Genomic DNA, 26689 nt, shown 5'->3' with positions numbered 1-26689 from the left:
CAATGTACAAGTTAAGGGCAATATGGGGATTACAATATGTAGCATAGAATGCACAGGCGTGCATGAGGAATGTGATGCCAGAGCAGAAGAAGCCTGTGTGTAATCTAGGTATTGACTGAATAGTAAGGTCTTCAGTCCAATCCTGGATTGCAAGAGTGTTGGCCTGGTCTGCCTCAATGCTGGTGTTCCAAAAGGTAGGGGCTTAGCAGGAGAAGGTGTTTCTTGTGGGTTTTTCTGTGCCAGTTTCAAGTCAAGCCTTTGATTGCTGTGCTTCTGAAGGAACGTGACCCACCCGAGCTACAGAGTTTTGCGGCTGTGTAGGCAGGTGTGCAAGCGGTGGCTGCCTTACAGATAGAACAGGTTTATTCTGGCTGCGATGGGAAGCCATTGCGACTCCCTAAGGAGGGCAGACATGTGGTTGAATTTCTTTGTTTCTTGTTAGTTGTGTCACCAGGTGTTGTAATACCTAAGCGAGGCCAGGTGCATCACCAGGACCGCAGTGAAGAGGACATTTCCCTTATCGATGTGGGAGATTACCAGGGTCTGGATTGGGGTTCTGAAGTCCTCTGGTCGAAAGAAGGGCTTCATCTTCCAGAGGAGAGTAAGCTAGTTCCAGGCGGTTTGGGCCTTTTTGATAACTGAAGAAGGGTGTGCTGTCTACATTTGATAGTCTGGGGCCAGGTTAACTCTCGGGGCCAGGTTAACTCTTAAGCCACCAGGTGAATATCCTTTAGCCATCCTTGAAAGGAATCCTTATGTGGTTGACTGTGCAGTTCAAATTCAGTTTTTGTCAGATTGAGTGTCGGGTATGTGCTTGTCATACAGGTTTGGATAGAGGCGAGGAAAATTCCTGAGTCGAGAAATGTCCTGGGTACCACCGACTTTTAAAGGTATAATTATTTTGTATTGGTGGCATGAGATGTCTAGGGTTATTGGGCCATGATTCCAGTGAGACTATGTATACACTAAAGATCACCAGGGGGAGCGGGAGGGGGGGTGTTATTGAGCTTTGTGCCACTTCACAGGAGACAGACCAGAGACTGATGTGACTTTGCCCATTTGGATGGCTTGGGGTCTGAGAGGGATGTGAACCCATTGAGAACTGCCTGAGAAGCCGACGCGCAAACAGAATCATACTTGCTGCAAACCACAAAATGGATCTCGAAGGGAAGTTTTAGTGCTCCTAAATCTAGACCATAATAGGATGTAAGGTTTGCAAGCAAAGTCCAATAGGAAACATACCCCTAAAGCATGGTGGGTACAAGAGGGAGGGGAGCGACTTGTAGGTGGCAGTAAAGTGACGTGTTGGCCAGTCAGTGTGAGGTGGTCGATTATGGCAGAGGTGTCGAGGAGGACCAGAAGGTATGAGTTGTCTTGGTCCATGGTTTTGAAGAGCATCCTCTGACCCGGATGGTGACTGTTTCATAGTGACATTTTGTTCTGAGCCCAGACTGGTTATCGCAGAGCAGGCTACGTTGGTTAATCTGATCATGGAGGTGGTTGGCATCTCCCTTCTCAATGACTTTTCAAATAAATGGGAGGTTGATGATTGGTCTATATTTCACAACATAGTCACTGTATACGCTGGGCTTTTTGAGGAGGGGCCTGGTGAGTCGTGTTTTTGGAGGTGCATGTGACGATTCCTTGGGCAAATTTTGAGGGGGTGAGGGCATCCCTCTTGATCTGCTTTATAATGGCAACTGGCAAGGTGTTCTCTTGGTGTATGATCTGTTGAAGTGAGGAGAGTGCGTCAACAATGTTCTTTGGGGGAGGGGGGGTGCGGAGAGTAAAGGCGATCCTGGTTTGTGTTAATGCATTATATTATGGTATTGAGAGCATTGGTGCGATTTCATTGTGGAGGGGGTTGGTGATCGCATTGTGCTTTTTTTCTTTTTTATAAACTCTGGGATTACACATCCGACAGTGGATTTGAGTTGTACTTGACTGCAAAGAGGAGAGCTTTACTCTTGTTGGTGGGCGCCAAGATGGTTCATGTGTAATATGCATTTTGGGATTTGATAATGAACGACCAGTCTGTTCTGCTGTACTACCTGATGCCTTGAGGGTGAGGTCTTCCACTGTGTTATACAGTTTTTTTTCGCAAGACTGGATTTTGTGCTCATTGTTGGATAGTTCCGCGTACCAGGAGGCAGAGGGTTTAACCCTGATGCGACGTACTTTCAATGGGTCGTGTCCATCAAACAGTTCTATGGTTTGGTTGTCAAAAGGCCAGCAGTTTTGGCTTGTGAGGTGGTAGTAGATGGGCACTGCTATCATGCTTGGGTACTCTCAACATTTACAGCTGTTGCCTTTGTATGGCCAGGTAGTTCCATTATGGCAGCACCTGACAAATGCCTCTACCAAAGAGAAAACTATTAGCTTGGCCAATGCTTAATTTTTCATGCCCTTAGTGTGTTGCTTTAGTTAATTTAAAAAGTGAGGAAGGGAAATGAACACATTTCGGGAAGGTTTGTATATTTTCACTACACAAATGCAATGATTATTTATTTTTGGTAAAGAACCTCCAGGGTGCCTTAAGACATGGTATTGTTTTGGGCAGTGTAAAAAGAAATAAGAAGTTCAGCTACATAAAGGTTTCTCTCCCTTCCCATAGGTCAGCAAGGCATACATTAGTTTTCAAAAATTGATTAGCAGAGTTTGCTAATTAACATTCTTTCGATTAGCAAACTGACCCATTTGATTAGCAATGTTGTACTAATATTGTTAATGTCACCAGAAGTTATTTGTACCCACGACATGAAATGAGCAACAATACAGCAGTTTTGCTTACAGCTGAAACAAGACATTAGTGAGAGGAGACAGGGCTTGCACATTTTTTAAACTTCTGCTAGACCTGCAGGTCGGTCAATTTAATTTACCTATCCAACCTAAGAGAAATGCACTCGACCCATAGCAACGGAGGACAAACCATTTTAAAATGCGATTTCTGTAAAATGGTGCATGTCACTAATAATCCACTTTATGTTTGGGACACTGTTGCCACACAGAGGCCAGCCATGCACAGTGAAACTTTTCTTTGACATTTACTGCAAACAAAGTAAATGTTAAATACAAGTTTCAAACATCTCTTGCAAATGCTACTCACCCTTCATAAAATCTACTTGTCTATGCGAGTGGGCGAAAAGACTTTAGCCATAGATGAGGATCTGTCAAATGTTAGCTGCATGAATGGATACAAACAAATAGATATGATTAAAAACGCTCTGAAAACAGTTTGGCCAGCTGTCTCCTGCGGGTGGTGATATATAATACAATCATAATCCTAAAGCAAAGTGAGTCTGATTTGTGTACTCTTTTATTTAAGAGGAAAGGAAGACTACTCGGGGTGGATTGCGTAGCAGGCAGAGAACTGGGCAAACTAGGTACAAACTAGTGGTCATCTCACTTTCTGGGTACCTGAAATAAAGCAACAGGGTGATAATATTGAATGTCACGGAGTATGGGTTCGCTCATGGGTTGAGCACCAGTTGCAAGATGTATGCAGAACTAGGTTTGCCATCAAAAGCATTTGATAATGTACATTTTCAAAAGTGTTCCCTCGTCAATATGATGCATCTTCCCCAACAAAAAGAAATATAATTGACTCTAACCTAAACTTAACTGTAAATCATGGAGATTGTGCAGTGTTTGACTCTAACCTAAACTTAACTGTAAATCATGGAGATCATGCAGTGTTTTACAGTGTCAACACTGTAATTATATAAGCACTTACATTTTAGCAATTTAAATGACTGTCTTTTTAAAAAAAAAATGTTGACACATACTGGTCTTTTACAGATGGGACATAGAAAGCTTAATACAAGTATTATCCCGCTTACTTCTGTTTTGCAATTATTTGATAAGAAAAATAAATTCTTGCATAGCTCTCCCACCCATGCCTTTGGCACTTAAGAGTGGAGGAGTTGATTACTGCTACACTTTCCATTAGCACTTCAAATGAACAGAGAAAGAGAGTGAAGAGAGCACTGAGGGAAAGAGAGGAATGCAGGGTGAGCTGTGCTTTCATTAAAGTGGGCAACTTAAATAGCTAACTTTGCCTCACAAGTGCCCCTTTGACTAGAAAACCTACAGAATTGCATAGCAAATTGCTATGCGACACTGCTTATTTTATGCCTTAGGTCAGAACTAATAAGTGTTCCTTAGCATTCATTCTAAATGTTGATTGTGTGCATTGAAATGATTTTTCTTTCTACGCATACAACTAAAATCGAAAAGAAATGTGAATTGAGAGTAAACTCGTCAGTACTTAATAGGTCATCCAAGCCGTTGAGATCGCTCAGCGAGTTAATGTTCACCTTAAGTAATATGCAGGTCATTTTATATGGACGCAAGCTTGACTCACCCTTTCATCCTTCCGAAGCCGTTAGCATGAATACCGGTTATTTTCCACTTTTTAGTATATAAAAATGAGTGCTCTGCCAAAAGAACTTGATGTACAGAGTGCACAGTTGACGTGTCTATCGCCTTTGTTTCCTCAGCGATCCCTTTCAGTCTTGAAACATGTCTGGTATGGCTGCAGCAAGCTGTGACTCTCAAACTTCAAGCCCTGACACGGCGGAGAAGAAGCCTCTGAAGGCCTGCTGTGCCTGCCCAGAGACCAAGAAGGCCCGGGACACCTGGTAAGTGTATCTACACCACGAAGCAGGATTCTCTTTAAGGGGTCTTGTTAGGGAGATTTCTCAGAAATGTGCCAATTCCCTCTACCTTAGAGACCCATTTGTAACTATTCTAGACCCAGCACACACCACACACTATCTTAACAATAGGGTGCTGGAGGGGTTGCCTAGTATCTCCTTTGTCTAGCTTCTCAAGTAACATTTTTTTTGTTATCCGTTCCTCAATGAATGGCTGGTGGCAGTGGTTTCGTTTTTACAACCGTAGTGTGCATTTACCGCGGGCTGCATTCGCAGCTGCAGTAAAGCACCCAAGGGTGCCATTTTTGTCAAAATGGCCCCAGTCTTCTTTTTTCGCCATTTCTTTGTGGAAAGGTCCTTCTTGAGATTTACTCTGCGTGCCAAACCAAGTTTGGTCCCTTTGTTTGTTTTGCCTTTTGGCGGGATTCACGAGTGAAGCCCCCCTCTGGCTCCTGGGTGTCTGGGGTAGGCAGGAAGTGAGGGAGGTGCCCGAAACTCCCTGTGTTTAGTCTCCTAGGAGACCCAAATGCACTCTGTGATTGGCTGGCTGACTGTCCTCAAGGACAGACACCCTGCTGGGTGAGTGACATCTACGCTGGAATGAAAGGGAGAGAATTGTATGAAAGGTCTTTTGGCTTGGAAGGCAGAGTCGACCACTGGACGAAAGAACCGAAGAAGAACTTGAAGAGACGCCTGCTGCAACTCCTGGACCGTTGGTTTGCCCAGTGAAGCCCTGCTGCAGTGGCGAAACACCAAGTTCGCATCGACAGAGAAGCCCCTGCAAGGACGACCTCTTCACTTGAGTTGGTGGGACCAATCGACTCCAAAGTAAGCCACCTGGACATCCATCTCAGAGCTGGTTAAATTTCCACCGTAGAGCCAGGGAGAGGAACACTAGTTTGTGTGTGTTGCTTTTAAGTTGGCCAAGAGCTCCAGGAAGATCCTCTGGACTCCCAGGAAGCAGGACTGCCCGAGTCTGAGCCCCCTCAACAGAGTGTGGGACCCCAGAAGCAAGGAAAGTCCATCTGGACAGCCAGGAATCGCAGTGTTGCTATTTGCGGTAGATGCGAGGAGTTGAAACACTGAACAGCCACTGAAAGTGAAGTTTGCCGTTTGCAAGTTTTGACCGTCCCGGTGCAGTGCAGGAGTCCCCCCCCCCCCCCCCCCCCGACGTCCTCCCTCTTGTCCCCACAAATGAGGCCCAGGAACAGTACGATCTGCAGAGCTGCCCAGGAACAGGAGTCACCTGATGCATATTTTCTTCATTTTAAAGGTCTAAGAGAACTTACCTCTTACTGTAGAGTTGCTGCATCTTCTACCATCACAAGTCTAAGCTTGTGGCCCTACATTGATTCCTCTTTCTTCATAGACTTATGAAACAATGTGCAAAGACTTTTCTACCTACCTCCAAAGAAGTGCTTCAGCCTACCTTCACTCTTGCCTATTGACTTTGGCTTAGCCTGTTTTAACTGAATGACTCTTATGGGGGGACCTGAAAGTATCTGCCTGTTAAATATTTGTGGTGTCTTGTTTGTGCTAATATTTTCCCTTTTCTTACTTGCTCTTAACCATTCTGAATGCCAACAGTATAACATTAATGTCAACCGCACCCTAGCAATTGCGGTCACCTGTGGGCGTAGGTCTCTGCTGTATGCCATCCGAAATGGGTATTTACTGATTCTGAACTAAGATTGTGTAATTCCAAAGTATTTGTGTGGTGTTTTACAGTGCTCCCTTCTAAAGAAGGCTTACATTAACTGACTGGTAAATAAATGAACAATTGTTTATCAAGAAACCTTATGTGTAAGTGTTTGCTTGGATACTTGTCACTGTGAACCCCTGTGTAAATCCCCTACAGCTCACATTGACCCCTCTTGAGATAAGCCTGGCTACTCGTCCACACTACCAACCTGTGTAGTTCAGACCTATACCAAAGGTTGGGTTACTACTGCCAGCAGGTCAGGGTTATTGTTGTGCACCCTATGGGTACTGCATACAATCTTGCCTAACAGGTCTCTTGTAGGATTTCAATAAGAAGCTGAGCAAATGACTGTCCAGAGTGTAGTCCTGGAGAGGAACGCGTGTCATCGGTTTCTAAAAGTATTCTTCAATCTTCTTCCCATCTGCAACACAAACCATGAATGAGACAGTGTATGAAGGACAAAGCTTATCTTAATCATTTGTGTCCTTCATAAAGGGTCTCCTTGAATATTGAGCGATGAAACCAAGCGCCCAATTCCCCATATTACATTTCAGTGAAAGTCGTGTGTCCGCAAGCCCTCAAAAATGCAGCCATTTCTATGCAACATTTCCTTGATGACACAGCTTATGTCCCAGGGTAAAGTACTTGTTCTTTAATGTTCTTCACTGCTTAAGTGAAGACAAGAAACAAACCGAAAAACAAGGCCACACTGAAAAGGAAAGTCCCCGTTGGTACACTGGAATTGTTGGTTTGATCATTCGATCCGTCGTTTATGGGGTACACCAATACCTTGGGGGATCTATGGATGCCGGCCATCGAATCGCCTACTGCAGGAAGTTGGTCTTCAAAGCTGAGCGGAATGATCGCACAGACAGCACTGGGTGCAGACAGACAACTGTTGGAGGCGTCCAGCTGGAAAGAGTAGAGCAGTAGTGGATTGTCACTCCTTTGTTTCCTGGCATGCAGATATCTAGGGAGTTTATAAGATACCTGGGGGGCAAAACCGTTCCGACAATTGAAGGCTAGGCGGGCTAGTTTGAACTGGAAACTGGCGGTCACAGTCTTGTTGGGTCCCACACCAGACAGAAGGTGCCATTCTCTTTGTAATCTTGCTAAAAATTCAAGTGGTAGACTGGCATGGAGCGTCTTGGTATAGTACAGTCGTGAAGTGATCGCTGCACCATTGATCAAGGCTGTATGTCTCATCGGTACGATCATCTGCCTTCGCATTTTGAGCTGTACAGAGTGGCCACTGACTGAATCACACTAGGGCATAAGGTCATATAGTGGACTATAGTGGTCCATAGTTTCAAATATCTAGGAGTTCAGATAGACCACTCAGCTAAAGAAGCATCCATGCAAACCATCCTTTGGGGAAAAGCAAAAAACCTTGCTGTTCAAATGAAAGTGATTGACAGAAAATATGGTACATTTTCACTAAGTCCGGTGATGGCGTTCTACAAAGGGAAAATTGTCCCAACACTGACTTATGGCATGGGGGCAACACTGAGCATGCCGAATGACATCTGGCGGAAGCTAGAGAGTTATATCCGGAAGACGGTCCTAGGACTCCCAAACGCAGTTTCAATGGATCTCATCAGAAGAGAGCTGGGTCTACTCTCTCTGGGGGTCTCTAAGTGGGCCAAAGCGCATTGCAGCTCTTCAGGAATACTCTAATGGCAGATAGTCCACCTATATACAAGATCATAGCAGCAGAAATAACAAATCGCCACTTAAACATTCTCAATAAATGGACGGACGGGCTCAAAGAAAAGCTTTCCGAGATCGCATGCACAGAAGAAGACTTGAAAACAAATCCAGTAAGAGTGAAATCCAAACTCCAGGCTCAAGACTGGATAATGACCCTGAAGAAAGCGCATGCAAACAAACTGACAAGAGATCTTCCACCCAACTTTAACAGACTGAAGGAGCCGGTGGCATACTTCACGAAATTTCCAAACAGGCATCTAAGGAAAATGTACATGAGAGCGCGATTCAATCTTCTTCCGACCCGTGAAATCATGGCGATCCGGATGCAATCCAACGACAAAGCTTGTCGTCTCTGTAAGGAATTATCTAAATCAGAAACACTAAAGCATCTCCTGCTGCATTGTTCAGAGTTGACCAACGTAAGAGCCACATATCTACACAACATTCGCACAAACCATTTAGAACTGTTTGAAGATTAAGACTCAACTTGGTGGAATAGGTTGATGTCAGGGGAGAAAACAAAGTGGACTATAGCGTCTGTAGAAATCTTGGAAAGCGTTTTTGAAATGATCACCTTACGATCCTTTTTGGTGATCAATTCCAAAGACCAAGGCGTGAGTGGGTTACCCTGACAAGAGACTGGCAGTGGCACACCTCTCCTAGCAAACTCTCGCCGATTACTGTGTGAAAACCGCGCCTGTTGCTTCGGCATTTTCTATTATGTGGCTCTTTAGAGACGAGCTTCAAGAGTTTTTGTAAAAATTGCTAATGCACTTCTATACAAAGTTAAATAAAAAAAAGTCATGCATTCATCAAAGATGTACTCCTGGTTTTTCATCTTGGGTTTTGAAGGTAGTTAATGTGCTTTTTGGGTGCTGAAGAGGATTCTCTGTTTTGGAGCTATAGAGTTGTATATAGTCCTGGCTCTTCCTGTCCCGAATGCCAAAAACTCAATTTCTAAGCCAGAGAATTAATTTCTTCACCTGTAGCTGCAGCATATTCCAGGTGTCATTGGCACATTGCTCTACCAGCAGGAGCGCTGGGTCCTTAATGACCAGTACCCTGCCACCTTTATGGGGGTGTCTGCAAGATAAATGCACAGAGAATGAAGAACACAAAGCGTGTTTTTCTCCAGCCGGGATCTTCAAGCTGATGAGCATGCCCAAAAGTCCATACCTGTCTGGGGCATGCAGCTCTGCTAGCCAGGCATGACCCGTTGGGCATGCATGCCTGGTCCCTGCAGGGAGAAGATGTGTGCCTCATAGCATGGCTGCTTAGAAGGCTCATGGCATTAGTGCCAGAGCAATATCTGTACGCCCAGAGCACTCAAACCTGATGCTCCAGGTTTCAAGATCAGCACCTGGAGTCGAGCAGAGGGTGAAGCTTAGGCAGGTAAAGTAGCAAAAATAAAGTGAATTACATTGTTGCCCCACCCTCTTTTATGGCAGCTGAAAGGAAGCGCCCCCAATTTCAGCACGATCCTCCCCGCAATGAGAGACAATAAGGGACTCTCCCGTAGTGGGAATAAGGCCAAGACAGAGTGCGGGTGAGCGTAAGTGGGAGTTTATCCAAAGAATAGGGCATGCAAAGAACTCTGCAACCTCCGAGAGCGCTCTGTCTGACAATAGCAAAGACAGGCGTATTTCTAATACAAAAAACGTCATCAGAACCTACACACTATAGGGGGCACAAGTTAATTGGGATTGGGTGGCGTCGACTAACTATAGGTGTTGCTGCAGCGTGGTTGGTCTTGGCGTGAGGACGTCACTGGTCAGCCTCGTGGGTTGGGTTGGGCCTGGCAGGCCAGCTTGAGGTCATCCGAGCGGTGTTGGTATGCTGGGGCAGCCTGTGACAAAGATGAATACCTCTCCTGACTCGTTTGCCCTAGGCCATGCACACTGCAGTTATTCAAGAAACGACATCTAAGTTCATCAATAAATCGCTCGGCAGTTTGTCTTATACAATAAACGCAACGCATGAGGAATGCACCTCTTGAGAGGTCCGGTGATTGTCGGTTAGGGTGAGATTTACCTGTGTCCTATTGACCGGTATTTTAGGTCGAGGGGCTGAGTTTTGGGGCCTGAGCCGACTGGTACATGCCTGTCTGTCGCGTTAGAAGTTATTATATAAATGGGTCTCTGTGTCTTGTCCCAGTGATGGGGGTCGTTCTTGGGGTGGTCTAGGGGGGAGGGTTGTGGACTTTACGAGAGGGTGCTGGTAGATCAGTGGATTCAAAACGTGGGTTTATTACCGTGCTGTAAATAACGCAGGTGGTGGGCTGTGGCCTTGGGTGCGGTGCCGGGGCCTCTGACTCTCTGAAACGGCTCCAGCTTGGTTGGGGGAGGTGAGGGAGTGCGGCACAGGCCTTAGCTTCCTTATCTGGCAGGCTTGGCAGGGTGGGAGGAAGAATGGCCTTGCATATACTCACAAAGGTTTTTTCCTCGTGCGTTGCTAACTTTTAAATGCAGAACTTTTATAACGTTCCGCCTTATTTTGATGTTATTTAAACACACATATATATTTCCATTTCGTTACACATTTCTTTAATACAGTCGGTCCGAGTACCTTTTCGTTACCTAACATTATATTTTGCTACATGATGTGATTATTTTATGTACATTAAACGTTACACGAGGTCGTTCTAGGTTATGGCCTACAGAAATTGATGCTTGCTGCTTTGGGTAATTAAGAAAACATATATGAGTAAGTAAAGGCTATTCATTTGGTCGACATCTTTCTCTGTGGTTGTAGCAGCACTAGTCCAGACCTAGGGTGGTATCATGTAACGTTACATCTTTATGGTTAATTCACAGTTTACATGATCTGTTTAAACCGAGGTAGTTCGTTAATACCAATACTTGAATTATTTTCTACTTTCTTCAGATAGTGATGCTTCAGCTTTTTTCCCGTCACCCCGGCCTCGCGGACCAGGTCATGCAGGGTGCGATATTACATTGTGGATGAGAATAATGTTACAGTGTTAGCATCTCGGGTTAGCTCATATCCGACTTTCTCATGGGAACGCGCTCGCAGCGGATCTACCAGGGCTACTGCGGCGGCAGAGATGCATGAAAGGTCCTCCAAAGGTGGGGGCCTCGTTACAGTGTGCTGAACTCACGCCATGTTTGCTAAACAAGATGGCTTCTAGGCCTAACTGAATTTGGGTATATGCAGGGAACGGATATGTGTGGGCAATGTCGTCGGCGGGTGACCCCTCCTCCACCTGGGCCCGGGTGGCATGAGGGGACGGCCACCGAGTCATGGTCCTCACCTGGGGAGAAGGCTGCAGGTGAGGAGGGCCTCGCGGCCAGTCCTCCCCTACATTTCCCCCCTTTCGTTACTAAAGTAACGAATTCTTTAGCTCTTCTAATCTTCTACATTCTTGCTCCTCTATCACTGCGTCATCCCATGCAGGTGTTCCTTTTCTAGGCATCCAGGCTCTGCATACCCCCCTCAAGCTCTCACCTCTTCTAGCATACTCATCTGGGGTACATGTTAAATATATACAGTCACCCGTCTCTTCCAAGTCTACCCAGACCTCCTCATACCATTCCAGTTCCACATCTCTGGGTTCTTTGATAGTGGTGTGCCATAGTTTGTCTACTATGTACTTATCACGGCACATAGGCACTAACTGGTATCTGGGAGTGTTATCCGGTCCTGTCTGTACATGTACTTCTTGTGTCGCCTTAATTGTACCACCAGAGTTGCCCATTGTCACCATCATCATCGCACCGTTAGGGACTGCGTTAGCACAACATCGAAGGCCCACCTGGCACAGGCAGAACACCACGAGGAGGACCACCGCCACCGGTATCAATAATTTCATCGTCATTCCAAGCCAGGAGGGAACCCAGGAGAAGATATTGTCGAACCATGAGCTGTCTTTAGCCCCACCTTCCAGCTTCATTTTCTCTCCCAGGTTATGGACTGCTTCAATGACGTGTGACAGGGACCCATTTTCTGCGTCTTCAGAAGGTACGAACGTGCAGCACGCACTTCCTATTTTTCGGCAAACACCTCCATCGATTGCTGTTAGCAGGTCCAGAACATACCTGTTCTGCATGGTCATTAGTCGCAGAGCTCGTAATTCCACCTTTATTATGTTGAAACCTTCTTCAGTGTCATTGGCCAGCTGAATCAATTCCCACCGTGTGATCTGAAGCCATTTTGCATTTGCTCTTGCTTGGACACTTGAAACCAGTGAGGCAAAAAATGTTTCCACGGAGCTGAACAGGCGATACCTGTCTGGGATCTGTGCCAATAAATCGGATGACGCTTGTGATATATAGTTTGATGCTCGCTTGTTCCGTGATAGCTCCTCTTCTTTCCCTCCGGAGGACAGGACATAGAGGTGTGCTTCTGCAGTGGGAGACGTCTCGTCCTTGTTCATGTTTCCTTGCGTCTTTTTATTTTTGTCGACGTGGCTTTCTGGAATCACCATTAGGGCCGAATGCAAAGTGGCCATCGAGCAGCTGCCACTCCATGCCTGGGGAAGGTGCAAGTAAGCCTGATTCCCGCACACCCAGTATGTGTCCATTAGTGCTGCTGTTCCTTTTTTCATGTCTGGGATGGTGAGAGTTTTGTTACAGTTTTTGTTCGTTCCCATTGCCACTTTTCCTTCTCCCTTGAAACATAGTTCGTTTTGTATTTCACTTTGTAGCTTGAAGGGTTTCTCCATCGCTGTTACCCATGTTAGTTTAGAGATGTGTTCTTTCCATATTGGTAAGCACGTTTTTTCCATCCATCGCAGCTTGTCTGGTTGGACACCTCTCAGTGCTTCCGCTTTGCACAGTACTTCTTCATCTTTCCATTTGTTTTCTGAAAACAGCGTCCCTTGTATTGCAAAGAAAGGTTCTTTAGGACAGACCACTCCAGACGCTTTTGAATAGCACGTTTTGTTGTCCTGTATTATTTTGAAAGAGACATCGTGTGCTTGAAAGGTGTTCTTTATTCTACACAGTGTGAGATGAAGGAGACATTGGGCATCCACAATGGGCAATTCTCTTGGCAACAACACTTTGGGTGTACCTGATGCATGGGGGATGAGTGAACAGACATAGCAGCTTTCATTAGTTGTCTGTTTAGCTGTTGTACTCATATCTGCATACCATTTATTTGCTTGGTGGGGGTGTCGTGGGTCTTCCATCTTGTCTAATCCTAACCCATAATACTCATCATACCCCCTCCTGCTTGTCTCTCTTCTTCGCCTACTTCTCTCCCCCCTCCTGTACCTTATAGTCTCGATAGGTGTAAGAATAGGCCCCCCTTTCTCATTCCCTCCCCCCTTTTCCAATTCTTCATGTAGGGACTTGTGTTCTGTCATTGTAATTACTTTTCCATTTTCCTCAATAAACAACAAGTCGCTGTTTTGTATCGGGGCGGGAAGGGTAGTGGGGCTGTTATATATTTCAGGTAGGGACATTGTGTCATTTTCCATATCTTTATCTTTTGATCGTGACGGGGCAGCAGTGGGTGGTGCAGTGTAGTAACCCCATACAAGGCGGGATCCATCCCAGATCAAAAAATCACCTTCTTTAATATTCATGTTTGTAATTGAATTCGTGCCAGGGGCAAGGGTGGTGTTACTCCCCCCTCCCCCCTCGTTCATCTCAGTAGAGATGAACGCTATGACCCAATGTGTCATTAGGCAAAATATTGAGATGAAGAACACAATAACACACATTGATAAACCGCATTCGTATGAATATGTCAATCTATCTACTAACATTTCTCTAAATCTAACAAATCTATTAGTTGCAGGCTGCCCATCCGATGCCATAGTGAATCCTGTTTGAGACATAAAAGTGCATTAAGTACACGCATGTAAACATTTAGAACGTTGTGAAAAAAAAAAAAAAAATTTTCGGCAAAGTATGGGAGTGGGTGAAGGAGGGGGTATGTCCACAGACAAGGTAACTTTACAAATATTACTATCAGTACATTATTTCATACATAAAGAGAAAAGTCGAGAGAGAGAGAGAGAGAGAGGAAAACTTCTCCAAAACCCAAAAAGCACTAAAAAAAAAAAAACCTTAAAAAGATGTAAAAAATTATATATATATATATATGTATACACATGTTAATTTCAGTACGCATGTCATGCGCCATTCGTGTTCAGTGTTCAGCACTTAATGCACACAAAATTCCCATCATCCATTCTGCACAATTTCATTGTCCGCAGCTGTCTGTGCCTCGTCCTGTACCTCACCTTCCGCGGCGCTATAAGCTCTGCGTACGTCTGTCAAATGCACCCAGTATCGTAGGCCCTTTACCTTTACTGCTGTCGGTGTGCAAAACACTACCTCATAAGGGCCATGGAAACGTGGTGCATTCCACCTTCGCACAAAACTTCGGACATATATAAGGTCACCAGGCATTAGTTGTAATGGTTTTTCAGGCATTGTCTCTGTTTCTGTTGTGTTCCCCTCCTCTCTTGTAGAGGGGGGGGCTAGTTGCTTTGCAATTACGCGCGCTGCCCGTGTCAGTTTTCTCAAGTACTCTGTGAACTCCTCTCCTAATATCGCTGCGCTTCTGTGTGCATCAGAACGTTCACGGAGAGGTGAATGCACTGTGTGCATCCTCCTTCCCGTGACGATCTCATGCGGGGACAAGTGGTGGTCTTTACTTGGCTGATTTCGTAACTCGAACAAGGCCAAAGGCAGGCAGTACATCCAGGTCTTTTTAAGGGAAAAACACAGTTTTGACAATCTGCTTTTTAACAGACCGTTCATTTTTTCCACTACGCCATTACTTTGAGGATGATAAATTGAACATAATTTGTGCTTTATTCCCAATAGGGTAGTCACTTCCTTGAATAGTTCATTAACAAAATGCGTGCCGTTATCTGAGCGAATAACTTCGCAAATCCCCCAGCGCGGGAACACTTCCCGCACTAGGAACTTCGCGGCGCCCTTCGCATCAGGGCGCGCACAGGGGCCTGCCTCCACCCATCTCGAAAATGGACAGACAACCACAATCATGTAGCGAGCCCCGTTACATCTTTCTCCCATGTCTACATAATCAATGTGGAGCTCTCTGAATGGGCCATTTGGTTTGGGTATCGTTCCTCTCAGTGTGCGCAATGTCATACCTGAGTTGTAAATCTGACATGTCGTGCATTCTAAAGCCATTCTTGTGACATGTTCATGGAGGCAAGGTGCAAACCAATCTTCTTGTATCTCTGCCATTATGTGTTGCTTTGCGTTATGTGCGGGAAAGTGTAGTTGTTGAAATGCTATTTCTAACAATGTTACTGGCATTACCGCTTTTCCTGAACTTTTTTGTCGCCATAACAAATCAGTCGGCGATTTGCTGCATCCCCTTTTAGTCCATAGCAATTTTTCTTCTGCACTAGCTCCCTCTTGCAGCTCTATTATTTCCTGTGTGGGCATCATGTTGTATCCTGTGGGGACCTCTTGGCTTGCTGTGTGGTGCAACATGTATTCTCCTACTACACCTTTCTGTAAATACGAAGCTTCTTTGGCAGCGGCGTCTGCTGCCGCGTTCCCCAAAGATATAAAATCTGTATTTGTGGTGTGGGCTTGGCATTTTACGATGGCCACTGCCGTGGGGTCTTGCAGAGCCTCAATCAGTTCTTTCAATAGTTCTGCATGCTGAACTGGTGTTCCATCTGCTCGTCGGAACCCTCTCCGCCCCCACCGTGCCAACCCGCCGTGTACTGTCGTTGTCATGTATGCTGAGTCGGTATATATTGTCACTGCGCACCCCTTGGCGGCATGCAATGCTTCTATTAGCGCAATTAGTTCTGCTGCTTGGGCTGAATAGTGGGATGGGAGGCGGTGTTGCACTAGTGTCTCGTATTCATCTTCCTCTAATCGTACAACTGCCATACCCACATGTTTCTCTCCTGTCTCCATATCTATTGATGCTGACCCGTCTACGAAATACACCTCTCCCTCGTTCAGGGCATTCTCAAAAATCACTTGATCCTGACCTTCGTCACCTGTAAATGTAGCGCAGTTGTGGTTTTGCATGTCCTCTACGGTGCACGCCTCTGTGATGAATGTGGCTGGGTTCACTGTTTTACATCTTACTATGTGGATGTTTGCGCTGGACAGTATTATTTCATATGCTGTGGCGCGTTGTGTTGTCAAGGTGCTCTTTGATCGCTCTAATATTGCAAAGAGTGAGTGTTCCACAAACAGTGTCACAGGACAGCCCATCACTATCGTGGCACTTTTCTCAATCGCGAACGCGGCTGCAGCTAGAGATTGCTCGCACGCGAAATGACCTTGCATTACTGCGTCTAGGGTGCCACTATAGTAAGCCAGTGGTTTGTGCCCTAACGATGTCTTTTGTGTCAGTACTGCTGTCATCAGTGTTCCTTTGCAGTGTGAAAATAAGAAAAATTCGCGCCCATAGTCTGGATTTGCCAGTACTGGGGCGCTTGATATCAGTTCTTTTAGTGAGTCAAATGCTGTGTTTATCTCTTCTGTCCATTCTATGTGTTTGTTTTCCTGCTGTGCCTCTTTTAGTGCCTGTAACAAGGGCCTTGTGTATGCTGCATAATCCAATATCCATGCTCGGCAATAGTTGCACATACCCAGAAATTTCTGCATCTCTTTTACTGTTTTGGGCTCCCCAACTGCTCTAATCGCCTGTGCCCTGTCGGGTATGATCCGCTTGCCATCCTTTGATATCAACTGTCCCAAGTATAGGACCTCGGTCAGACAGTATTGTAACTTCCCCTTGTCCACCTTGTACCCTTTATTGGCCAATAATGTCAGGAGTGTTATTGAGTCCTTTCTACACTCTTCCTCAGTTTGTGCACAGATCAATAAATCATCAACGTACTGAATCACTGTGCTTTCTACACACAAATTCCCCAGATCTTCATGTAGTACCCTGTTGAATATGCTTGGGCTTTCGCAATACCCTTGAGGCAGTCTGCAGTGTTCGAACCTCCTCCCCCCTAGTGTAAACGCTGTTAAGTACCTGCTCTCCTCTGCTAAGGGAATCGAGAAAAATGCATTTTTTAAGTCAATAACTGTGAAGTGGGATGCCGTTTTTGGAATGTTGCACAGTATTGTTGATGGGTTCGGGACTAAAGGGAACTCCTTCTGAATCACATCATTGAGTGGGCGTAAATCCTGTATCATCCTCCATGAACCTCCCTTCGCCTTTTTAATCGGGTAAATGCATGTGTTGCATGGGGAGTTTGAGGGCACTATTATTCCTTGTGCTAGCAGTGCATCTAGTGTCTCTCTGATCCCTTCTTCTGCTTCGCGTGACAATGGATATTGTTTTACCCGGGGTATAATTGCTCCCGGTTTCAGTTTTATTACCACAGGCTGAACCTCATGTAATCACCCCACGTCATGGGGGCCATTTGTCCATATGTTAGTGGGTACTAGCCGCATGTCGTCATCAAAGAATGCATGTGGTGCTCCTACCACTGCCATTAATTCAACTTGAGTTTTTCTGGCTGTAACTACAATGTCACACGGCATTGCTAGTTCCATCACTATTTCGCCATCTGTCTCAGTGTCTGAAAATAGCTCCTCGTCCGAGAGCTCCCTCAGTGGGATATTTGCATTTGTACACAGTACTGTCCGCCACTCACATCCTTCCATGTCAACGCCAATCACACATATCCTGTTTGCTGACACGTGTACTGCGTGTAAATCCAACGATACCACTGACCCGAGAGCAGTGTCGGGGCTTGCTATGGGGCGGAAGAGGAATTCGGCTGGAATCCTCCAATCCATCCTTTTTAGTTCTGGTACTATGAGAGCCAATGCTCTCATGCCCTCAACAAACATCTCCTCGTTTCTTGGTAACCCTCTGATCTCTTGCATAATTGTGTGGCCGTGTATTACTGCTAATATGCGGAGGGGGCATATGCCTGGCGTCGAACATACGATACCGCTCCCTGTGAATGATATTGTCATATTTAGTTTGCTTAAGAGATCTCTCCCCAGCAAATTAATGGGAGAGTGTTCATAGTACAGTAAGGGTGCTTTCACTGTTTTACCCCCCACTGTCACATCCAATGCTTCTGTGTAAGGAACTTCAATTACAGCCCCAGAGAACCCCTGCGTCTCTAACGTTCTATTAGATAACGGGAACCGGCCCTCTCTAATGCATGATTTCTCCGCTCCCGAATCCACCATGAATATGAACTGCTTGTCTCCTATCTGCGCTCCTATCAATGGTTCCTCTGATGCATTGTGGGTCGTAGATAGTACTGGACACGCAAGTGCTCTCTGTGGGCTGTCCTATGCGGGGTGTCTCATTGCCCCCCCTTGATCAAAAATGTTCCCCGAAACTACTGACACCCCGCTGTAAGGTGCAGGAGCAGGTGCTCCGTTAGCTACTGTGGCGAAAGTGTTACCTGGCGTGTATTGCATATTGTCATTATTCTGTGGGTGGTTTTGTGTCCTGTACTGATGTCCGTGTAGTTGTGCGTTACTTCTTTGTCCTACATTTTCTGGTTGTTGGTATTGTCCCATGGGGAGGCCGTAGGGGCTTCCTGGGTGGGGGTGACCGTACTGTTCTGTCTCCTGGAACCCGTTGTTTTGTCTGCTCCTGCACTCTCTTGAGTAGTGCCCCCATCTCCCACAATTCCAGCAGCTCCCCTGTGGACCTCTGGGACCCTGCCACCCATTACCTCCCATTCCTCCATACCCTTGTCCTCCTCTTCGGCCCCGGTACCCACCTCTTCCCCCTCTTGGGGCCCACTCTTGCCACATTGGACCTCCGTTCTGCTCCTGCTCAGTCCACTGTCGTTGTCCTTGTCCTGCCCAATTTGCTGCTATTCTTCCTTGTATTGCTATTTGCCCCTCCTCTCCTTCCTCTCCCTCCCTCATGAGTGGGAGTCCTGCTACCGCTGCTGCAACCTTCACTAGTTTTGATTGTACCAACTTTGCCTCGTCTGCCAACCTTTTCTGTGCTACTTCCCTCTCTCTCTCTTTGATCCTTTTGCAATGGTGCACTATTATACTTTGGATCTCTGGCCACCCCTTCGCCTCAACGCCCGCTATCTTATCGAGTGCCTTCTGCACCTCTTTTGGGAGCCCTCTCTTAATGATAAAATAAAATAGAGATGTGGATTGGTGCCAGGGCGTGCCCGTTTCCGCTCTCCACATCTCCTGCACCCGGAGAATGTAATCCATAGCATCCTCCCCGTCATTCATTGTACATTGCATTACTGACTGTAAATCAGGGGTATCTGGGAATGTCTCCCGCAGCGCGTCCCACACCCTTGCTCGTACTGTATTAAAGGAAGCCCCATCATGACGATCATAATCTAACGTCACGGCCGGGAAACCAGCCTTAGCCCATACTCTGTCCGCTTGATCTCCTACTGCGGTTACTAGTAGGCTTTTCACATCGCCTACTGCCAATGGTATGCCGGCGGTATGTTTCTCAAATGCATATATCCACTTGCTCGCCCCTCCTGACAGCTGGGGCAATAATTTCATTAAATTAGCCTTATCCATCTGAGCCCATGGTATATAGTTTGGTCTCCCCCCCCCTCTGTGTATCAATGGAAGTTGTAACTTCCCTTTTGCAGTTGCACCCTCCCTTTCCTTAGTCGCTGCTGACTCCACTGACGCCATCTTCCCCACCCTATTTCTTAGTCGTCCCATCCATTCGTCGTCTATAGTCCCTAGTGAACATGCACCGTCCACTTCCTCGCTTTCCCCTCCCACTGCCATACTCAACCTATCACTGTCATCCAACCCTCCTCTGACATCACATAACAAGTCCTCTCTGATCCCTCTCTCTCGTGATACATCACCAATGCTCCCTTCTACTGCTCCTACCTCTATTATTCGTGTCGGCTCTTCCTCAATCCTGAACAGTATTTCCCCCTTTTTCCATCCTTCCTCAATCTGTCTACCTTCGCTCGACGCTCTAGACGTGCGTCCTGATTGGGTGGGGGCACACGCTGTGCGCTCACATATGTCTTTTATCCTTGAAAGTTCATCCCTTGCCACAGTAAGCCTCGACTCTAAGTCACTCGTTAGCTTCTCTATATCCACCCTCTGTGTGCTTCCCTGGGCGCGCTCTCTGGTGCTTTCGTATGGCGGGGGGGCTGTTGGTCTTTGTGGTGTACCAGTTGTGGGGGGAGGCACATACGTAGGGTCGCTGTATCCTGCTGCGGGGGCTGGTTTAGGTAATATCGGGTACAAACTAATCACCTCCGCAGGTTGTGCTGTACTTAGCTGTTCCTTTTCCTCTCTTGGAATCATCAATGGATTATCTGTGGTGGAAGGTAGATCAATATTTGGTGCCGGAGCTTTGGGTGGGGGTACCTCCTCAAACAATCTCCAGAGGTCTAATATCTCCTTCCTATTTTGCCATTGTTTCCCCTTATACTTGAGGCTAATGCATGTTCGTACCATATCAAGAACGCTTTTGTCAAAAGACCCTCCCTCGGGCCAAATCTGGGGCAGACCCTCCCCCTTCAATTCTGTTACCCATTGATCGTGATATTTATTTATTCGTTCAGCGTATCCCGGTAAGCTCTTACAAATATGTGACAAGGGAGTTTCGGCCCCCATCCTCTAAATCACTCTCACAGCCGTGTCCACCTTCTTTACGTTTAGTTAGGTGTAGATCTATGTATGTATACCCTTATGGCACAGACAAGAGCGGACGTCTCAAATATTATCACCCAAGTTTGTTCACTGCGCAAATCCTTTCGCACTCACCATAGCTCATCTCCTTCCCATTCCCATACACTCTCATATGATTCTGCTTACACTGATCAAGTACTAGTTATGGTCAACACTCTCTGGCGCCACCTCGCGGTCAACCGATCGTCTCCAACACTCACACGGTGCGCGCACCCATCACAATGCCTTTCCACTCACACTTCTTCTTATTTCCTCCCTTTCCTCCCTGGCCAGCTGTCCCTATTTTTCTACTAAGGTTGCTATGTTCACGTCTGTACGTGCCACTACTTAGTCCCTACTCCTCAAAATGTGCTCCCTATTTTATAGTCCTTCTACAAGTATATTTATCTTATATCCTTTTCGCTTTCTTCCCCTGCCCCGTGGAATGGAAAAAAAGAAATAGAGAGAGTAGCAATCACTAAAAAATATTCCCGGTGTCTCCTTTTGCCAGACACCAATAACTTATTTCTTACTTCTTCATATATTCCCAGTACTAGTTTAGATAGCACTATGCGGCGCCGCCTTCCACCCCCTTTCGGAGCTAGGTTTCCGTCACTTCTACCACTTCACTTATTTCTTTCTCCTAATGGCCATATGCAAAGAAAAGATAAAGAAAGTTTCAAGACCCGTCTTTAGTAGACCCCCGTTATTCTTCTCCTCTACCTGTCCCCGTTCTCCTGTTCACCGTTTGCCCTCCCTTCCCCTTTACGATCGCTCGCACTCAGTACTCACGTGCCCGTCTTGAACCGATAGTCTCCGAAACTGGGTCCGTCCAGGCGGTGTCACCGGTAACTCAACGGTCAGCCCCTGGCTCCGGCGAGCGGCACTCAAAGGGGATTTTTTTCCAATCGGGATCCCGTACCCTTTCTCATTGAGTGCGCACTTCTTATTGTGCCGGTCGCCGTTGGCGGGCGGCCTCCCGGAGCCGGCTCACCGTGCGTATCCCTTCTCGACCGGAGATTCTCGTGCCACAAGGGGGTCATTAGAAAGGAGTTAGGAAAAATAATTTGGAGATATCACGTCGGGGTCACCACTGAAAGGAAGCGCCCCCAATTTCAGCACGATCCTCCCCGCAATGAGAGACAATAAGGGACTCTCCCGTAGTGGGAATAAGGCCAAGACAGAGTGCGGGTGAGCGTAAGTGGGAGTTTATCCAAAGAATAGGGCATGCAAAGAACTCTGCAACCTCCGAGAGCGCTCTGTCTGACAATAGCAAAGACAGGCGTATTTCTAATACAAAAAACGTCATCAGAACCTACACACTATAGGGGGCACAAGTTAATTGGGATTGGGTGGCGTCGACTAACTATAGGTGTTGCTGCAGCGTGGTTGGTCTTGGCGTGAGGACGTCACTGGTCAGCCTCGTGGGTTGGGTTGGGCCTGGCAGGCCAGCTTGAGGTCATCCGAGCGGTGTTGGTATGCTGGGGCAGCCTGTGACAAAGATGAATACCTCTCCTGACTCGTTTGCCCTAGGCCATGCACACTGCAGTTATTCAAGAAACGACATCTAAGTTCATCAATAAATCGCTCGGCAGTTTGTCTTATACAATAAACGCAACGCATGAGGAATGCACCTCTTGAGAGGTCCGGTGATTGTCGGTTAGGGTGAGATTTACCTGTGTCCTATTGACCGGTATTTTAGGTCGAGGGGCTGAGTTTTGGGGCCTGAGCCGACTGGTACATGCCTGTCTGTCGCGTTAGAAGTTATTATATAAATGGGTCTCTGTGTCTTGTCCCAGTGATGGGGGTCGTTCTTGGGGTGGTCTAGGGGGGAGGGTTGTGGACTTTACGAGAGGGTGCTGGTAGATCAGTGGATTCAAAACGTGGGTTTATTACCGTGCTGTAAATAACGCAGGTGGTGGGCTGTGGCCTTGGGTGCGGTGCCGGGGCCTCTGACTCTCTGAAACGGCTCCAGCTTGGTTGGGGGAGGTGAGGGAGTGCGGCACAGGCCTTAGCTTCCTTATCTGGCAGGCTTGGCAGGGTGGGAGGAAGAATGGCCTTGCATATACTCACAAAGGTTTTTTCCTCGTGCGTTGCTAACTTTTAAATGCAGAACTTTTATAACGTTCCGCCTTATTTTGATGTTATTTAAACACACATATATATTTCCATTTCGTTACACATTTCTTTAATACAGTCGGTCCGAGTACCTTTTCGTTACCTAACATTATATTTTGCTACATGATGTGATTATTTTATGTACATTAAACGTTACACGAGGTCGTTCTAGGTTATGGCCTACAGAAATTGATGCTTGCTGCTTTGGGTAATTAAGAAAACATATATGAGTAAGTAAAGGCTATTCATTTGGTCGACATCTTTCTCTGTGGTTGTAGCAGCACTAGTCCAGACCTAGGGTGGTATCATGTAACGTTACATCTTTATGGTTAATTCACAGTTTACATGATCTGTTTAAACCGAGGTAGTTCGTTAATACCAATACTTGAATTATTTTCTACTTTCTTCAGATAGTGATGCTTCAGCTTTTTTCCCGTCACCCCGGCCTCGCGGACCAGGTCATGCAGGGTGCGATATTACATTGTGGATGAGAATAATGTTAGTGTTAGCATCTCGGGTTAGCTCATATCCGACTTTCTCATGGGAACGCGCTCGCAGCGGATCTACCAGGGCTACTGCGGCGGCAGAGATGCATGAAAGGTCCTCCAAAGGTGGGGGCCTCGTTACAGTGTGCTGAACTCACGCCATGTTTGCTAAACAAGATGGCTTCTAGGCCTAACTGAATTTGGGTATATGCAGGGAACGGATATGTGTGGGCAATGTCGTCGGCGGGTGACCCCTCCTCCACCTGGGCCCGGGTGGCATGAGGGGACGGCCACCGAGTCATGGTCCTCACCTGGGGAGAAGGCTGCAGGTGAGGAGGGCCTCGCGGCCAGTCCTCCCCTACACAGCATTTACCATTGTCATGAAATAGTTTTACAAGGCAATGGACATATATTGTGGGGACAGGTATCATGAAAATGTGTTTTGCATTGGCAATGTTGGCTTATATTTTGGGCACAGGAATCATAACATGTTTACGTGGTAATGCTGGCATAAGTTATGGTCACAGCCATCTTGAATGTTGTACATGGGCAATGCCGGCATTTATTATGGACATCGAAAATATGAAAACGTGTTGTTTGCTTCCTCGTGCTGTTGGTGACCTAGCATTTAACTTTTTGAATGCATGCAGGACCTATTGTAAATTGTATGGCTTTCGGCCCAATTTTCACGTTAATTGTGTTGTAAAGATACACCCTTTCAACCCATTATCAAAACAAAAGGTTGTCGGGGAAAGAAGTCCAATGAGATAGTTTGGGGTCCCACTAAAGGGCTTATACCATTTAGGGGAGCATTTCACCCATCAAGTTTATAAAATGTACAAGTTGCCACTGTCGAATAGGATGAGTAAGGACGCCAAGTAGTTCTTGACTAGATCAGAAGCTAAACCTGATCAGGGTTTGAAATTGCTGGGAGCTATTTAGCTCCTGCTTCTAACCTTGAAGAATGTGTTCAGCTTAACGGCAACTGATTCCAGGAGCTACTTTTTAACACTGAGGTCAACCTCTGCCATACCAATATATCCGTGTTAAGTTAACCTTGTGCAAAGTTTTTATTTGGACCCATCCTAATAGTACCGGAAGCATAACGGGTCATGTGTATTGAACTCAGACAGTTTTGCATCACTGGTGCATGGTAGTTTTGCTGCATGCTGTGTACCAGCTCCTCATTCCCCAGAGATCGCTCCTAGGTGGTGTCAGATACATTGAGCTGCTTTTAGCTCTTGCTCAACCAGTCCTTATTGCAATCCCTGCTGAGGGGTGCATCATTTATCCATTGTTCCTGAAGAACAAGCTCCATTTTGCAATGGCTGTGTTTTAAGGTGAACCACTCGACTGTAAAGTCTTAAAGTTACTATACATAAATAAGAGTGGGCTTCAGTCTAGGATTTGCTGGAGAGGGACTTCAAATATTTCTGCTCGGTGAAACTCCAGGGTTGCTTGGATATCCCTGCTATTAACACATGATATTTATTCTCTTTTTATGGTTACAATATATGTATCTGATGGAATACATTGCTTAAATATGATAAGGATATTTATTGATAAGTAAGATCAAACTCTGTAAAGTGACTTTGTCAAGACATGTATGTCTCACTCTAAAATCCCTACCCCTTCCTATGTCACTCATAGTATTGTAATCCCTGTGGTCCTGATTCCTTTGCAGCATCATCGAGAAAGGAGAGGACAGCTGCCAGGCCCTTATCGAGGCACACAAAGAATGCATGAGGTCGCTGGGCTTCAAAATATAAAGGCGCCCGGAAGGAAGGAAGGGAGGGAGTGTGCTGTGCGTGTGTGTGGTAAGTATGATAGTGCCATTTCTAGGATTTGCAGGGCCTTGTGGGGGCAAAAGACCTGCATGTATTGCCATCATTGGAAGTGGCAGTACAAAAAATGGCATTGCAGGTAGTGACATAATCCAACCGGTCATGGGACGTTCTAGAATAATTTGTAAACCAAAAGACCATTAACCTTACAATGTGGTCACTTAATGTGAAGTAACACCACAAGGTGGTGTTTTTTCTGTTAAGTAGCATACAGCGTGCACTGTACCACTTCTATTTTGTCAGGTAAGCCATAGTGAGATTACATGGTGTGCCTATGTTTGCATGCTTAACTGTGATGCCAGGAATTTAAGTTCACCCAGGCTTCATGAGTTTGGACACTATTCTAAATTCACTTGTTTCGTCAGATTAAGTTGTTCCAAGCTTTCAGTGCTCTGGTCAAAATGCTTTAGGTGGTTTGTGCTAAAATAGTATAAATTGGCTATAAATGGTTCCATTTCAGTATCCATCTTGTTGGGCATAGGCAGAAGGTTGCTAGAACAGATGAGTGACTAGGCTTCAGTTAAGGGAAATGGAAATAATTAAGGAAAGTATTTAGTGAAGTGAGAATGAAAAGTGACCTGGATTGGTTCTCTAGTGAGTGAATGTGCCATGCATATGCTGCTACTAGTGGTTCTGGGGAAGACTGTTTTGAATGACACCTAAAATGTGCCAGTGGGGAGTGGGATGCATGGAGAGGAGGTGCATTTCACTTTCTCTAGAGCAGAAGAGGGAACCGACTAAAGTAGTGTACATTTATATAAATGTGATGCTCTTGGTCCCACGACTCCTTCACTACCACTGCAACCACCCCCTATCCACTGTGTCTGAGGATGGTGATGGTGACTGTGACGAATCCCAGGGTATTTTCAATGCTCCCATGCAGGCAACCCCTTCCCATGAGGCCAGGGAGGTGAGGCTGCTACCCAATAGTCCCCCCTGGGGTCTCAGCAGGTGGATTTCATGGGGAAGGAAACTCCATGGCACCAGAGATGACTATACTGGGAGAACGTGGCTTAGAACCACACCCCCCCCCAAATTCTGTACCCTCTATCCTATCATTCTGTTCAGCCCTCTCAGGTGTGTACCTCTGTATTGTGGAGGACCCAGTCCATATAGGCCATACTGGGACAAAGAAGAGTGAGGCCTACCCAGGTGAAGTTGGCAAAAACACTGAGATGAAGAACTTGCCTAGAGTCAAAAGCCACCCACTGAACTGACCTGCACGGTAGTTAGCCAGGGCTTAAGCCAAACATAAAAAGGGAAGCACTATGCTGAGCCGGCAGGAGGCTTGCTGCGGAGAACGAGCCACACTGAACACACAATGTGTTGGCCATTGTCCAGGCTGGAGAATTGGAGGCCCAGGAGAGACCGGGAGTCAGACCATGCTTTCAGACCTAGAAGGTGAATCCACGAGGGACCAGACCTGGAAACGCTGTGAAAGGACGCGAAGACCGCTGCGTGTAGAAGCCCACACTGGGAAAAAGCCGTTGCAAGAAGCTTCCCAAGCAAGACCGCAACGCCATGAAAGGTACCTGGGTTACTGTAACGGGTGCTGGAGGAAAGGGGGAGCGAAGGTGGTGGTTGGGAA

The 26689-nt window shown here is 46.3% G+C and overlaps 1 protein-coding gene across 3 annotated transcripts in view; it reads left to right on the top strand.

Moving 5' to 3' along the window:
- The window catches only part of COX17 (cytochrome c oxidase copper chaperone COX17), a 118227-nt gene that overhangs the window by 49693 nt on the left and 41845 nt on the right, over positions 1–26689 (top strand). For all 3 annotated transcript variants that reach the window (XM_069635732.1, XM_069635734.1, XM_069635733.1), the window contains exons 2-3: positions 4500–4640; positions 24942–25074. In XM_069635732.1, coding sequence (XP_069491833.1) covers positions 4522–4640; positions 24942–25026 — 204 coding nt within the window. In that variant the 5' untranslated portion in view covers positions 4500–4521 and the 3' untranslated portion in view covers positions 25027–25074. The remainder of the gene's footprint in view (positions 1–4499; positions 4641–24941; positions 25075–26689) is intronic.

This window comes from Ambystoma mexicanum, chromosome 7p, assembly GCF_040938575.1.
Source record: "Ambystoma mexicanum isolate Mex_15411 chromosome 7p, UKY_AmexF1_1, whole genome shotgun sequence".
Classification (NCBI taxonomy): Eukaryota; Metazoa; Chordata; class Amphibia; order Caudata; family Ambystomatidae; genus Ambystoma; species Ambystoma mexicanum.
Note: the sequence above shows the minus strand (reverse complement) of the source record. Positions and strands in the feature narration are given on the sequence as shown.